This window comes from Grus americana, chromosome 6 (assembly GCF_028858705.1).
Source record: "Grus americana isolate bGruAme1 chromosome 6, bGruAme1.mat, whole genome shotgun sequence".
NCBI lineage: Eukaryota > Metazoa > Chordata > Aves > Gruiformes > Gruidae > Grus > Grus americana.
Genome location: NC_072857.1, coordinates 30,328,438 through 30,342,047, shown reverse-complemented (window position 1 = coordinate 30,342,047; position 13,610 = coordinate 30,328,438). Strand labels below are relative to the sequence as shown.

General features: G+C 39.4%; 1 protein-coding gene and 1 long non-coding RNA gene across 7 annotated transcripts; one reads left to right on the top strand and one right to left on the bottom strand.

Annotated features, from left to right (window-relative positions):
- The first annotated feature begins 180 nt into the window (after positions 1-180).
- STRADB (STE20 related adaptor beta) lies at positions 181-9,872 on the top strand. 6 transcript variants are annotated; one of them, XM_054829231.1, is made up of 13 exons: positions 181-308; positions 1,265-1,364; positions 2,494-2,544; positions 2,888-2,968; positions 3,357-3,456; positions 4,085-4,206; positions 4,691-4,799; positions 5,318-5,441; positions 6,001-6,172; positions 6,581-6,685; positions 6,894-7,123; positions 7,706-7,748; positions 8,204-9,872. In XM_054829231.1, the coding sequence occupies exons 3-13, from the start codon at positions 2,509-2,511 to the stop codon at positions 8,354-8,356; spliced, it is 1,275 nt and encodes a 424-aa protein (XP_054685206.1). In that variant the 5' UTR covers positions 181-308; positions 1,265-1,364; positions 2,494-2,508; the 3' UTR covers positions 8,357-9,872. The 6 variants fall into 6 exon arrangements, with proteins under 6 accessions (XP_054685206.1, XP_054685207.1, XP_054685208.1 ...); XM_054829233.1 differs by lacking the exon at positions 181-308 and adding an exon at positions 455-577 and having other exon boundaries at positions 4,721-4,799; XM_054829234.1 differs by lacking the exon at positions 181-308 and adding an exon at positions 455-577 and having other exon boundaries at positions 6,130-6,172.
- On the bottom strand, positions 2,864-12,779 carry LOC129207794 (uncharacterized). Its single transcript, XR_008577547.1, has 3 exons — positions 12,537-12,779; positions 9,878-9,958; positions 2,864-2,965 (listed from the first exon to the last, which is right to left on the bottom strand). It is a non-coding gene; the product is annotated as an uncharacterized LOC129207794 (long non-coding RNA).
- Between the last annotated feature and the right edge of the window lie 831 nt (positions 12,780-13,610).

Here is a 13,610-nt window from a genome sequence, read left to right as displayed (position 1 = left end):
TCCCCACCACCGCCCAAGGCCGACAGGCGACAACATGTAATAAACCGGCGACTGAGGAAGGACCCCGACCGTTTCCGCCCGGCTCCTGCTGCAGAACTACAGCCCCCGGCTCGCCGCGCGGCGCGGCTGCCCGCCCGCCGGCGCAAAATGACAAGCCCCACAATGCGCCGGGGCGCCTGGTGCGGGCGGGCAGCCCCCGCCACCCCCTGCGGCTCCGCAGGGGCTGGGAGCGGGGTGGGGTTTCGAGCTGGCGGCTCGGCTTGGCCGTCGCGCCGGCCCCTGACCCTGACCCCAGGCGGCAGCGGCGGGTAGGAGCGGTCCCTGCCTCCCTGCAGGGCTTCCCGGCCGTGCCGGGGCCGCTGGGGCTCCGGGCCGGCCGCGCCCTCATCCCCGCTGCGGAGGAAGCCGGGCGGGCCGGGGAGGGGGAAGCGGCGCACGCCGAGCTCGGGAGGCGGTTGTGGGGAGCGGCGCCGGGGCCGCCGCGCTGGCAGGGACTCAGCGCTGTCCCGGCCGCCGCGGGCTCCGTTAAACCGCCGCCTGGCGCGGGAAGAGGCTGGGGCGCCGCAGGGAAGGCAAGGTACGAGTTTAAGGGAGCAAGTGAGGAGCTCTCCTGGGAAAGCCTGCGGGGCGTCGTTTTGTCAAGTTCCGTTACTTTTGTCACGGACGGATCACTTAACTCGAGGTACACGATCGAGAGCTGCCTCAGTCACTCCAAACACTGAAGGAGGAGCTGCAGCCCAGTGGCAGCAGAACCAGAGTAACGTGTGTTTGCGGTACCTGGGCTTTAGGCTCCAGAGCCTCGGCACTCCCCCAGCTCACAGGCACGTTTTTCTGGTTTTTCTTTCTCCCCAGCGTTGCTCGCTGCATCTGAAGCTTTGGCCAAGCTGGCATGAGTGTGTTGGTTCAGCTGTGCAATACTGTCACTATCCACAGTACAGAAAAAAGCCTGTGATACAGAAAGAAGAATGTGGAAACAGAAAAGGTTTCTGTAGGGACATGATCCAAAACCATATTGAAAATTGAAGCAATGTTAAACTACATAAGAAAAACAAAAATAAAAATATTACATTTGTAATGATATTTGAACAAATGTGGATCATGGATGTTTCTGTTGGCTGGCTATACCCCTTTGAACAAATTCTACAATGATTTTAGTGTATCATAGGTAGTAAGATGTTATTCTTCAGCTTAGCTTTTATGGTTTCATATTCCAAGCAACAGAATAAATTATCTTGTATAATGGAATGAGGTGTCTTCCTTCCAGGTAGGAGAAGGATGCTGTAGCTATTACAGTGCTGGCCAGCACCTTGAAGCACCTGCATTTTTTTTTCCTACTCTGCCACAGACTTCCTTAGTGAAGTTGGGTAAGTCAAGCCCTAACCCTCTGAAGGTGCCCAATACCTAAGGATCACCTTTTGTTTCCATTTTTCATCTTTAATAATTACAGTATTTCTTCAAGTAGATTTTCAGGGTAAAAATATTAAGGATTAGGAGTGGCTTGGGTATTTGGCAATGGATGGGGTGGTGGGAGCTTGTTAGATTTTGAGAGTGGTGTCTTGATTAAATAGTATCATTTAAATATGGGATATAATCAAGCTTAGCACCTTGATAAAGAAAATGTTCAGTTTCTGATATAGTACTTCACCTTTTTAAAGTTAACTTTCAAGGAGTAATTACATATTAACATGGAGGTACCTCCTGTAGCTGACTTTGTCAGCCAACAAGTAGGATTCATCATGGTAGAAGGCTTGCTTGTAGCTAAAGTAAATTAGCTAGTCCTGCTCTACACTTCAGAAGCTTTGATATGCTTAGTAGACATAGTAATCTCTCTGTCCTCACTGCCTAAGCTTTCAAAGCATCAGACATAAAGTAAGTCCGCTGGAGGATTTTCAAAGTGGCTGCTCTGATCTGTGAGGGAGTTTGAATGCTGATTCTGTAGCCTAAGTAAAGTGAAAATTACCTGAGTTGGTTCCCCTCTTTTTTTTTTTTCCTCAAGTCCCCTACGATAATATTTCCTCTCTCACTTGTGAAATGTAAAGTGCAATTGCTTCTGGCTTGCTTTTTTTTGTGAGCTAGTTCAGCTGCACACAGCTGAGCCGAGATCTGACTATCACAGCTGTGCTCCTTTACAACAACAGACAATTATTTGTTTTCCTACAAACTGCCAGGGATTCATGAACCCATTTGTTTTTACTTTCTGCACTTATGCAATTAACTTGCAATAGAATTGTTTGTTCAGAAGCAGTAATAAGATCTCTAAACCCATGAATCAAAAAGGAAAAGTTGAGCTGGAATGTACATTACATATCCTCAGTATGGAGTTTGAAATCCATATGCTGCTTAAAGGGTCAATAGAAGCAGGCTTTCCCAGAGCTGTAGTTCTGGTTTTTTGCGGGTGTGTTAACTGAGAGGAATGCCTCACAGTTGTGGTTAGAGAGATACATTTATCACAGGTTTATGTACGATCTTACATTGCTACCTCAATTTTTCTAGGATAAATGGGTGTATATGACTTTTCCCCTCAGCGGTTCCATGTCTTGTTTGGTAAGTTTGTATTTAAAAATCTTTGGCAGTTGTACCTTGTTACCCAGTTGTACCTTAATGTGAAAAAGTTCCGGCAAAATGTCTTGCTTCAGGGGATTTCCACAGTGCTGAGCTGTTTGAACTTTGCTGTATCAACTTTCAGTGAAAGAGACTGTTTAGTATCTCTCCTCTCTAGGTCTGCCATGTATGCTCTCTATGCTGTTTCCTAACCTCTTGCTTGACTGACTTGTAGCAGAACGCTTTCTGAACTCCTGCTTATAGGGGCTACTTCTGATGTTTTCCCACCACCATGTTTAATAAATTGCAGCAACTCCACTAACATTCACTTGTTTCTGTTCTCAAGGACTGTTCCTGTATTCTTCGTACACCAGTTGAACCAATCAGACCAGAAGAGCTATCTCAGAGCAGCACCCGTGAATGCCTGGTAAGAAGAAAATAGAAACATTAACTGGCAACATTAAATATGAAGATGGTACATTTTAAAAATAATCTCATTAGGGGGTACTTCTTAAAATGTTAACAGCAAAAATAACCAGTGTACTTCGAGGCTTCCACTTTGGAAGAAGTCTATAGGTAGCTAAGTGTTACTCTTAATCTTGTACCAGTTTAAAAACAAAACAAACACACACACAAAAAAAAACCAGTAGCTCATAAAACTAAGTCTCAGTGTAATAGTAAAAATACCAGCACAAATATTCTGACTTGAGTACTTGATCTTAGCATTCTAATTAATGATATTTCTGCATTAATTTTAAACATGTACATGTTTAAAAATTACATACTCATTTTGAGAACTTTTTCCTCACTGTTAGGCTGATTCTGATCTAGCCTGGATTCCCCCATCTACAGGAAGGAATGAAATGGTATTTTGCTCTTCTAATGTCTCTCACTATGAACTCCAGCTGGAAATAGGTAACATAAGTGTACCTTAAAATATTTCTTGTTCCTGCAGATGCATGCTCTCAATAGGTTATGGCCAAGTGCAGTAAATATTAAGTTTGGGAAGTGTGTTATCAGCTGACTAGAACTATTCTTGTGTCTCCTTAGTTGAGAAAATTACAGAACATTGCTCATGTTTCAGTAATCACTTATTTTAAGATAGAAGACAAATCAACAGTTACCTGAATTTTTCTCTTGATGTTTGTGCATGTCAGTGTTCTAAATCTGTGGTATGTGGACAATACAGCATTAAGTAATATCATGTCTTGTCACTTGGCTACCTGAGTTGATTGTTGGCTGCCCTGAATCCTACTGTGCATGTGTATGTTTATGTGAATATGCATGCTAAAATTGTTGTTCATTTAGATGTATAATTGATACTGACAAATGTTTAAACACTTTTAGTTCTAAAAATAGCAGAGCATGCTTTAACTAATTTGCTGGATATGTTTTGCTGCAACTACTTAAGTTCTTGACATTCTTAAAGAAAAGGTCATGCTGCTATCCAATTTTAGAACTGTAAAATTATCTCTAAGTATGAATGAAATTGTGGTGTATTATTATATTTTTCAAAAGTTAAGGTAGCCACTTCTGGTTTCAGGAAGGAGATTCAACAACTTAACTTCAGTCTACCGTGCACGGCATACACCTACAGGCATGCAAGTTGCTGTAAGGATCACAGACCTAGAAAATTGCTCTGAAGAGCACTTGAAAGCCTTACAGGTAAAGCAACAGCATTTCTGTACAAGTCTGAAGATAGTGATGAATACATTATGAGGTTACTAAACACAAAAACTACCTCTGTTTGTACTGGGTTGTTTGTACTGGGTCATTTCAGTCAAATTTTTCCTCCAAAGGAGTAGAATATAAACACGAGGCATGTATAAATTTGAGAGTTGCTTTCTGAAGAAAACAGTCGACAAGTGTGTTAGAAATACTTCCGTAATTGTACAACTTTTTCTTTGAAACATGTTCTATACTCTGTTCAACACCAAAACTTCGGACTATGAGCAAGCTAGACTTACTTCTGACAAATACAACTATAAGCAAGTTATTTACATTTCTACTGCAGGCTGTGTGCATCACCTGCAACTTTGTATAAATGCAGACAGAGAACAGTTCTTTCTACTGATTACTGATGTAGTTAATGCTCTTAGTAAGACACTTGTCTTGTGGTTAACACATCCACTTTCATTTAATTCCATAGAATGAGGTGGTTTTATCCCACTTTTTCCAGCATCCCAATGTAATGACGCTTTGGACAGTGTTTACAGCTGGTAGTTGGCTTTGGGTCATCTCCCCATTCATGGCCTATGGTAAGAAATGTTAACTGCAGTTTTGGAATAGGAAAAAGGGCTGATACAATTTGAACCACGTGGTCCAGGAGAGGTTTTTCTTTAAGGATCTCCTGTCTTGTCGAAAAAAACAAACTTTCCCAAACCATTTGTTCAGAGACGTCTTCTGTACATAATCTTCCTCCCCAGTGAAGACTGGTATTTGAACTGCATTAAATTGCACTTAGTCCTAACACCCGCCATGTGAGGAATGGTAATTGGGAGATGTATTTGACTTTATACAACTTTGAATTTTGCCAACAGAAAACTTGTCTAGATTAAATACAGGTTTGGCATAGACTTTCAGTTAACAGAAGCATGACTTGAATGTGATCTTTGCCTGATGGATGCATCAGTTGCATCCATGTAACTGTTCTTGATGTACCATAGTCAATACAAAGATCAGAATGCCTCTCCTCATGAATGTATACAATGAGGCAAGCATAGACAAGTAATTCAACAAGACTTGTTAGGCTTAGCTAGGTTTTTTTCACTTCTAGGTTCGGCTAGACACCTGCTGAAGACTTACTTTCCTGAAGGAATGAGTGAAGCTTTGATAGGGAACATTCTCTTTGGTGCAATCAGAGGATTAAATTACATGCACCAGAATGGCTACATTCACAGGTAGGATAACGTCAATAGGTAAGAAGCAGATTACAGCATCCAGTTTATTAAGAATTTAGTTTCACTTCAAAGCTAATTTTCAGCTTAAGTGTTGTCTCCTTCCTTTTTCTATATGCCTTCTTATGTCAGACAGTGCAGAAGCAATTTTTTTTTTCAGTAATACAGCAGAACGAAGTTCGTAGAAGCTTAACAAGAACGGTATTCATACATTATTTAAAGCCAGTTGTTACAGGGATTGTACATCTGTCTAGCTTTGTCCCTTTGAGGTAGAAAAGAATTAGAGTTGTAAAAGGGGCTTTCTTACTTTACACTCTTTGTAGGGAAAGAGGGCCCTTCTCTAATTTCTGGCAGTTTTTTCTTGCTGATCATCTCTCCTCTCTCTTGGTGCTGTATTAAAAAGACAACTCATACTGAGTGAAGAACTTGCATGAAAATATAATCTGCTAAATAGAACTGCATGCTAACATCTCACTGTAAGTTAATGAAACATGAAAGCCTTTCTACTCTAGTAGTGCTTTGAGTAATTCTTGTAACTAAAATTTACCACTTTATGTTACAGGAATATTAAAGCTAGCCACATTCTGATTTCAGGGGATGGGCTGGTTTCTCTCTCTGGCTTAAACAACCTCTACAGTTTAGTTAACAATGGACAAAAGTCAAAGGTGGTATATGATTTCCCCCAATTTAGTTCATCCGTGCTTCCCTGGCTGAGTCCTGAACTACTGAGACAGGTTAGTATAAATTACACTTAATTTTTCCTATTCGAAGTTACTGGAAGTACTCTAACTTAAGTCTGTTTGTAGAAGTGCAATGGAAGCTGTTGAACTGCAACTTTTAAAAAGACATAGATGTACTGAATTTGTAATTCTCCTAAAGAGAACCACTTTTAAACCTGTTGGTAAGGTGGTGGTGTACTAAGTCTCTTTACCTGACCTTCTTGGAAGCTACTGCGGATCCTAAAACTTGTCTTGAGTACAGCCATCAGATTTCTGAACAGGCTGGAGGTTTCACAATTCAATTGCCTCAATCCCATGTAAGATTAAAGGGTATTAGCATCTTGTCTTGAAACAGACACTTGTATTTTTGTTGGCACTGCTTAATGGCATCAGTGATCCAGTAGACTTTTCTTTCTCTCACAGGATTTGTCTGGGTATAACATGAAGTCTGACATTTACAGTGTGGGAATTACAGCATGTGAATTAGCCAATGGACATGTTCCATTTCAAGATATGCCTCGCACTCAGGTATGATGCTAAACTCTATTTCTACTTCAAAACACTCTGAGCTTTTTTTTTGTTTTTGTTTTACTCAGAGAAACCAATGCTATTACTGCTGAAATGGTGGCTGCTTTTTGTTATTTCAAATAATCCTTCCATTCCTAGAGTTTCACAGCTTAGCCTGAATAGGTCTGGACAGACGTTGAACTCTTGTACTGCTATTCCTTTCTACTAGATGCTGCTGCAAAAGCTGAAAGGTCCCACATATTGTCCTTGGGATATAAATACCTTTCCCTGTGGGGAATCCAGGATGAAGAATTCCCGATCAGGTGTTGATTCTGGAATTGGTGAGAGCATGACACGCACAATGACCAGTGAAAGACTACAAATTCCCTTTTCCAAAACATTTTCACCTGCTTTCCACAACTTGGTAGAACTTTGCTTGCAACAGGACCCTGAGAAAAGGTAACCTTCTGGTAAAAACTAATTTTCTGTCACTTCAATCTAAGACCAAGTATAGCCCACAATTTAGGATACAGTAATTAGTTGAATACTCTTAAAGTCAGAATTTCAGACTAGAAGTACTATGCAAAACACTACACTTACCTTTGGTTTTGTAATTTAAGAATTATCTTGTCTGATAAAGGAACCATGCTTTTAAAGTCATTTGACTCCTGAATTTCTTGTAATATAAATGTACTTTCTAACAAGTAAAATTAATTTTTAAACATGTATGTTGTCCAAGAAAAAAACCCAGAAATCTGAAGTACATGTTTTTAGTAGTAAATGTCTTTTCTGAATGAGGCATTAAATTCCTTGTTAAACAGAAAAGTTGAAAAAGCCTTTAAAAATAGATTTCTTTAGTAGTGTCTTCACTAGAGATTGAGGCATAGAATGTAGGAATTCTGTGCTACTCTTCTCAGGCTTCACATTCATCCTGTGGATGAAAAACCACAGGGCTTAAATTTATTTGCCAGTCTGGCCCATTTTCCAAAAGCAGTATTTTACTTTCCAAAACATAATTATATTGTTCATTTTATGATCCAGGCCATCAGCAAGCAGTTTGCTTTCGCATACGTTCTTCAAACAGGTGAGTTTACTATATTTTTTTAAATGACACAGCGATAACCTAAATAAGCCACAAAATATTACAGTTGGATTACAAAATAATTAAGTTAGCTGGAGCAAAAAAATTCCTGTAACAGCATATCTGCTTCAAACTTTTTTTTTTAACAAAATGGTATTGATAAAGTATAGGAAGCATAACAGTAATCCATTCCCACTTTGATAAAGTTGGTTTAACTAAAGTCAGCCTAACTAATAATAATGGTTAATATTCCTTATTTAAAGCAGAACAACTGCATAGCTGATGTAATTAGTCTTGAAAAACTAACTCTAGAGTGAGGAAAGCTAAACCCCTCATCCTGTTATTGTCAGTATTGTAACATGCAAGAACATGGCTCTGATTTCACGTGCTTTTAGTGAAGTCAGATGCAAGGTTATATAGACTTTTATGTGCAGCACTGTTTTAACTTTTCTTTCTAGATAAAAGAACAAACACAGAATTCACTACTGTCTCTATTACCACCTCCTATTCAAAATAGCCGATCAGAGTTCTTGGCACTGCCTTCAACAGCAGTTGGGACTGAACTTGGACATATTACTGCAAATCAAGATGATACAGACTGGGAATTCTAAATAGATACCAAACAATCATACCTCTTCTGTGCTTCAAAGAAGGAAAATGTGATTTGTATTTGCTGCTTTAGTTTGTATGGTTAAAATACAATTAGACAAGATATACTTGAAAATGCCATCAAAGTGGCCACATTTCATTAACTACTTCCTCTGCTGGCATCATGAAGTACAGCGTGCCTCACTTTCTGACCGTAACAATAACTGTATATAGGGAATGGCTGAATGCTTGTCTCCCTCTTTCAAAGTATTTCTTAACAAGCGAGTTCCTGCTGTAATATTACTCTATCTGTATTTTCAGCTCATATTGCTGCAGTCCACGTGCCTTTCTGATTTCAGGCTTGGGTTTTGTCTATGATCTTACTTAAACAACCTGTATGTCCCTTTCATTATCACCCAAATTATTTTAGTAAGGCGAAATCCTCCACTTCCAAGTCTAAATTTGAAACTGCACAAATCAGTTTCTTATGCAAATAAATGTTTCTCTTTTCACATACCCCAAAAGGCATTTTTCTCACTTGACATGCTGTCATACTTGCCAAAATTTAGCTATGTGTTATTTTTCATATGGTTTTAATACTGCATGTTTCCCAAAGAAGTTAAGCTACTTGAAAATGTGACTCATGCTCTTGCATTTGTCTACATTCCTAGTACAAATTTGTGCTTTTGCATCTCCATTTATTGTTGTGTCATTTTAGCAATTAATCTGAAGACCTCTTATTATGCAAAGTAAGTCTCAAGTTGTAACAGGTACGGGTTATTTTTGAAGAATCATATTAAATAATCTAAAGTTACTGTACATATTTTTATTTATACTGTGTTCCTGTTCACCACCAGAACTTAGCAGAACCAAATACTGTTTTCTTAAAAGAACAGGCAACATGCATTAAACTTCACTGGCACTGCTGCTGGCAAACAAGCCTCTTCTGCAAGCCACGGTTAAATTCCCATGGATAGGTTCAGCCATAACAAGGACCTAATAAACCCCCTAGGATCCTAGTGAATTTATCTGTTCTAAGTCAGATGAAAAACTGCCTTTCTTCTCCCTACAATTCAGTAAATTCTCATCTCTCATACTGTACCAGGCAACTCAAGCTGAACAAAAGCAGCTTCTTTTAAAAAAAGCAGCATGTTCTTATTGTGTTTTAGCAAAAGTTGTGTCCCAAAGCCACTAGTACTTTACTGATGCAACTGATGTAAGTTCTGACTGTAGTAAAAAGGTATAGATATCAAATGAACATATTTTAAATTTAACATAAACAACATTCCACATTGTCTTCAAGTCTTCCATAGCTGAGCCAGTCTGCAACCAACCTTGAGAATACTGCTGTTTTGCCAGCAGCTTCACTACAAAGCCTTGAAGACCAAATGACCAAAACACAAGCCTGAGACAGACATAAAATTTTAATGACCACATTAAAATATTAACAAAAAAGTTGATTCTACTCATCATGCTGTGAAGAGAGCTTTATATTTCAAAAATTAATACGTGAAACAAGATTAAAAACCTTTCAATAAACTTACCCTATCTGTCTCCATTTATTTCTGTAATTCCTGTATTTTGTATTTTCACCATAGTGCAGTCATACTAACAGCTTCTTGTTACTGCAGGAAAGAAGTAGTATATTTATGTCAGTCAGTAGGTAAGAAAATAGTTGTTTAAACTAGAAAATTACTCTGATCATAAAAATATTAATAATTATGTACTCTGAGAGAAAATAGAACTCCATGTTCTTAATTCTTAACCACTGCAAATTTTGACTTTCCAAATCAAATACATTATATAGTAGTATATACAAGTAACTTTTGACTAACATTACATGTCAAAAAAAAGTCCAATATGTGAGAACACACATGAAGTTGTACATAGTTTAATTACAGACCTCTGAATAAGCATTAATACTTTAAAAAAAAAAACAAAACACTGCAGAAAACTTCAGGCAGCTTTACTGCTAGTATTTGCAAGCTTTTCTTGAAACAACAATGCCCTGCACTCTCTTTATAAAAATGAACTTGGATACTAATAACAAAAAGTCAGTATAAATTGATTTAAACCATGTGTTCCAGTGCAGTTATTCTGCTGCTGTCTCTTCCTGTGGAAAAAAATTAAAATTATTTATTTCTGAATACTGGGCCTGCTTCTGTACTGACAGAACTTTTAAAGAAGAAAATTAAATACAGTTTTGTAAGTTAAAAAGCTCACAAGTCTTTACTGTTAGAACTATTGCTTTTTAACAACTACAGTATTTTCAAACAGAAGCAATAAGAGGCACTGTAACTTCTAGTAACTCTTAAAATAACCAGAAATACTTGAAACTAGTCCCTGGATTATGTTTGCTGAAAGGTTTGCTGCAGTTTTGCTCTTTAACTGTGATATTTTCTATTAAGCAATAATACAAATTAAGAAATGCTAGTTAACATTTAAAAAAAAAATATAATCATCCTATTATTAAGGAGGTTTCAACTACCTGACACTGAAAAGTTCTTGGAAAGAACTGTGTTCTACTGAAAATCTGAAGTTTTTGCACAGTTAGTGTTTTCAAAATCTTAGTGTCATTATCTGTATTAAGATTGAAGTTGGAGAGATTTTTCTATTCTAAGCTGACATAGTTCTAAGCACTAAGCACAGTATTTTTTCTTTTTTTTAGAGCACGTGTTTGTTCACTTTTACTCGTACCAATGATGTATATTATCAGCATATGAACTAGAACTGAACTTAGATTTGAAATTTTCAAGTATCTTACATTTAGGCTCAATGTGAGGTACTTTCAAACGGGCTTATAAAACTTTTATACATTTGCAAAATCTCGCAGTCACTGAAACAGGTATTTATAGCTTGGTTACTTTTGCAATAGTTGTGAAAACAACACGAGCGTTTTTCTGCCACCTTTCTTTGTGCTAGCATTTAACACTATGTAAAATAATGAAATACCTGTAACAATGGAAAACTTGTTAATTAACATTATCCTGAATATATGCTCAATGCTGTTGAGTTTCTTACTGTCTTGGTCTGATACCACAGCAGTTTGTGAATGAATGGATGAACACAGGAAAAAGTGTGATTTGCTCAGAATCAACTACATGAACTATTCACTTTAAAGAGTCTCAATGCAATAAAGATCCATTGAAGAGATAACAGTTTCTTCCACCTGATGCTATTAAGGAACAAAAGTAAGTATTTTAAAAAAAAATTTAGTTTTACCTTACCTCTCTTTTTTCCCCACCCCCTCCTTCTCAAGTGCTATGAAAGCAGTTTTTAGCCTAGAGGATGGGCAAAATCATGGGAAAGCATTTGAGAACCATTGTTCTGAACTACTCTGACACGAGGCAGATACCTACGTAGGTGACTTATGTACCCTGTCTTTAATGCTGGTAAGTAGCTTTGCTGAAGTATATTAGGTTGCCTAATAAACCTCTAAAACAACTAAGCTAGCTGTAATGACCTGTCCTGATGATGGTCATCCCTATCCTGTATGAATGAGGAAAAATTACTAAAATTTAGAGATCCTACACAACACATACAGCAAGACAGACCTCAAAAGACTAAGAACCATACTATGAAATAAAGCTATTTGATGTAACAAACCAGTAAAGACTTAAGGATTTAAAAAAGCAAGTACTGAAAAATTGAAGTAGTCTACTAATAACGAGATAGCAGAATAACATTTAGCATTTAACATAATTAAACCTATCCAGAAACTTGAGATAGGATGAAGGAAAGAATATTACGTTTAAACAGGTTCCTGTGGAAACCTCCATCATTCCCAAACGAAAACAATGGATTCTACTCCATAAGTTACATAACTGTATGTTACTTATCCAAAAGTCCCATGAAGTTCCTGAAAAATGCCAAAACAGCCCATATGATGAGGCTTTGGACAACATGGTCTAGTGGAGGGTGTCCCTGCCCGCAGCAGGAGGGTTGGAACTAGATGATCTTTAAAGTCCCTTCCAACCCAAACCATTCTATGATTCTATGACATTAGCTGCCACTGAGTGGTGGTTTTATTTTTAGGTATTATTACAGAATATGCCATTAGTACTGGATTTACCCACAAATCGAGATTAATGGAAAAGCTATATAACACTTGTTACCAAACCAAAGATCCACTGAAATGTGAAAACACATTTAATGTTTGTTAACACTTGAAATGAAAGATGCAATAAAGGTATTTATTTATACTCAAGGCAGAGCAGTGCAGGATACAGCAGCTGCTTCGTTCCCCCCGATCCAGCTGCGGCCGTGAGGTCTGAGGGGTCCGCCCGGCTCTTGCTCTCCCGCGGCGCCGCCCGCAACTCGAAGACCAACATGCCGCTTTCTGCTCGGTTCCCTCCTGCCTGAGGTCGAGGGACCGCAGCGACGGCTCCCCGACCGCAGGAGGGAAAATGCGGCGTACAGTGGCGGTCGGGCGGGTCGCTAGCGGCCCCGCCGCCTCCTTCAGGCTGAGTCTGAGATGGCGGCCCCGCCACCGCCCCTCAACGGCCGTCACGCGCTCCGCGCGCGGGGCGCCTCCTGCCGGCGGGCGCGAGGGGGCGGCGAGCAACGGCTCTGGGCTGAGGTGAAGAGGGGATACGAAATAGTCAGGCTTGATCGGTAAATAAATGCACCGGGAAAGGGACGACACACAGCTTGTCCCCGACAAGGGCGATCAGGAAAAAAACATCCCCAAAAGCACCTGTCCGAGAAGCAGCTGCCGGCGGCTTTCACGCGACAGGGCAACGGGCCTCGCCCAGGTGGGAGTGCTCCTCCCTGAAGAGAGCAAGCACCACCGGAGGGCACAGAACTTTAGTAACACCCAGCACAAAAAAGAGACTTTCTCTAAGTGTCTGTGGACTTACCAACTTCAAGCACAGCTGCACTGAAGAATACAACAGTACTTTCCACACCACTAGGAGGAAAAAGGAAGAGAAAGGTAAGGCTTAGCAATAAATAGGTACCTGATGATTTACTGTACTCTCCCAACACCTTCAGTCATTTAAATTAATTCTGCTGCAAATATTCAAGTGAATAATTCTGATGTAACCATAATTCTCCTTAAGTTTACCTCAGCAATACCAGAAAAACTTCAAAAGACCACCTGGCTTCACGTTGAGAAAGCTGAGTTGGGAGAGTAACATTTAAAAGAAAAAACCGAAATTTAACCAAATTTTAAATTACTACCTTTTAAAAAGCAACATAAGAACAATTTAGCTTTAAAGGGACTCTGGAGGCCCGTTGGGTCCAACCCCTGCTCAGGCTGCACAGAGCTCTCTGCAT

Coding starts and splice junctions, on each gene's coding strand:
- STRADB (XM_054829231.1), top strand. CDS start 2,509: ATGACTTTTCCCCTCAGCGGTTCCATGTCTTGTTTG. Junction 2,545..2,887: donor GCGGTTCCATGTCTTGTTTG/GTAAGTTTGTAT, acceptor TCTGTTCTCAAG/GACTGTTCCTGTATTCTTCG. Junction 2,969..3,356: donor GCAGCACCCGTGAATGCCTG/GTAAGAAGAAAA, acceptor CCTCACTGTTAG/GCTGATTCTGATCTAGCCTG.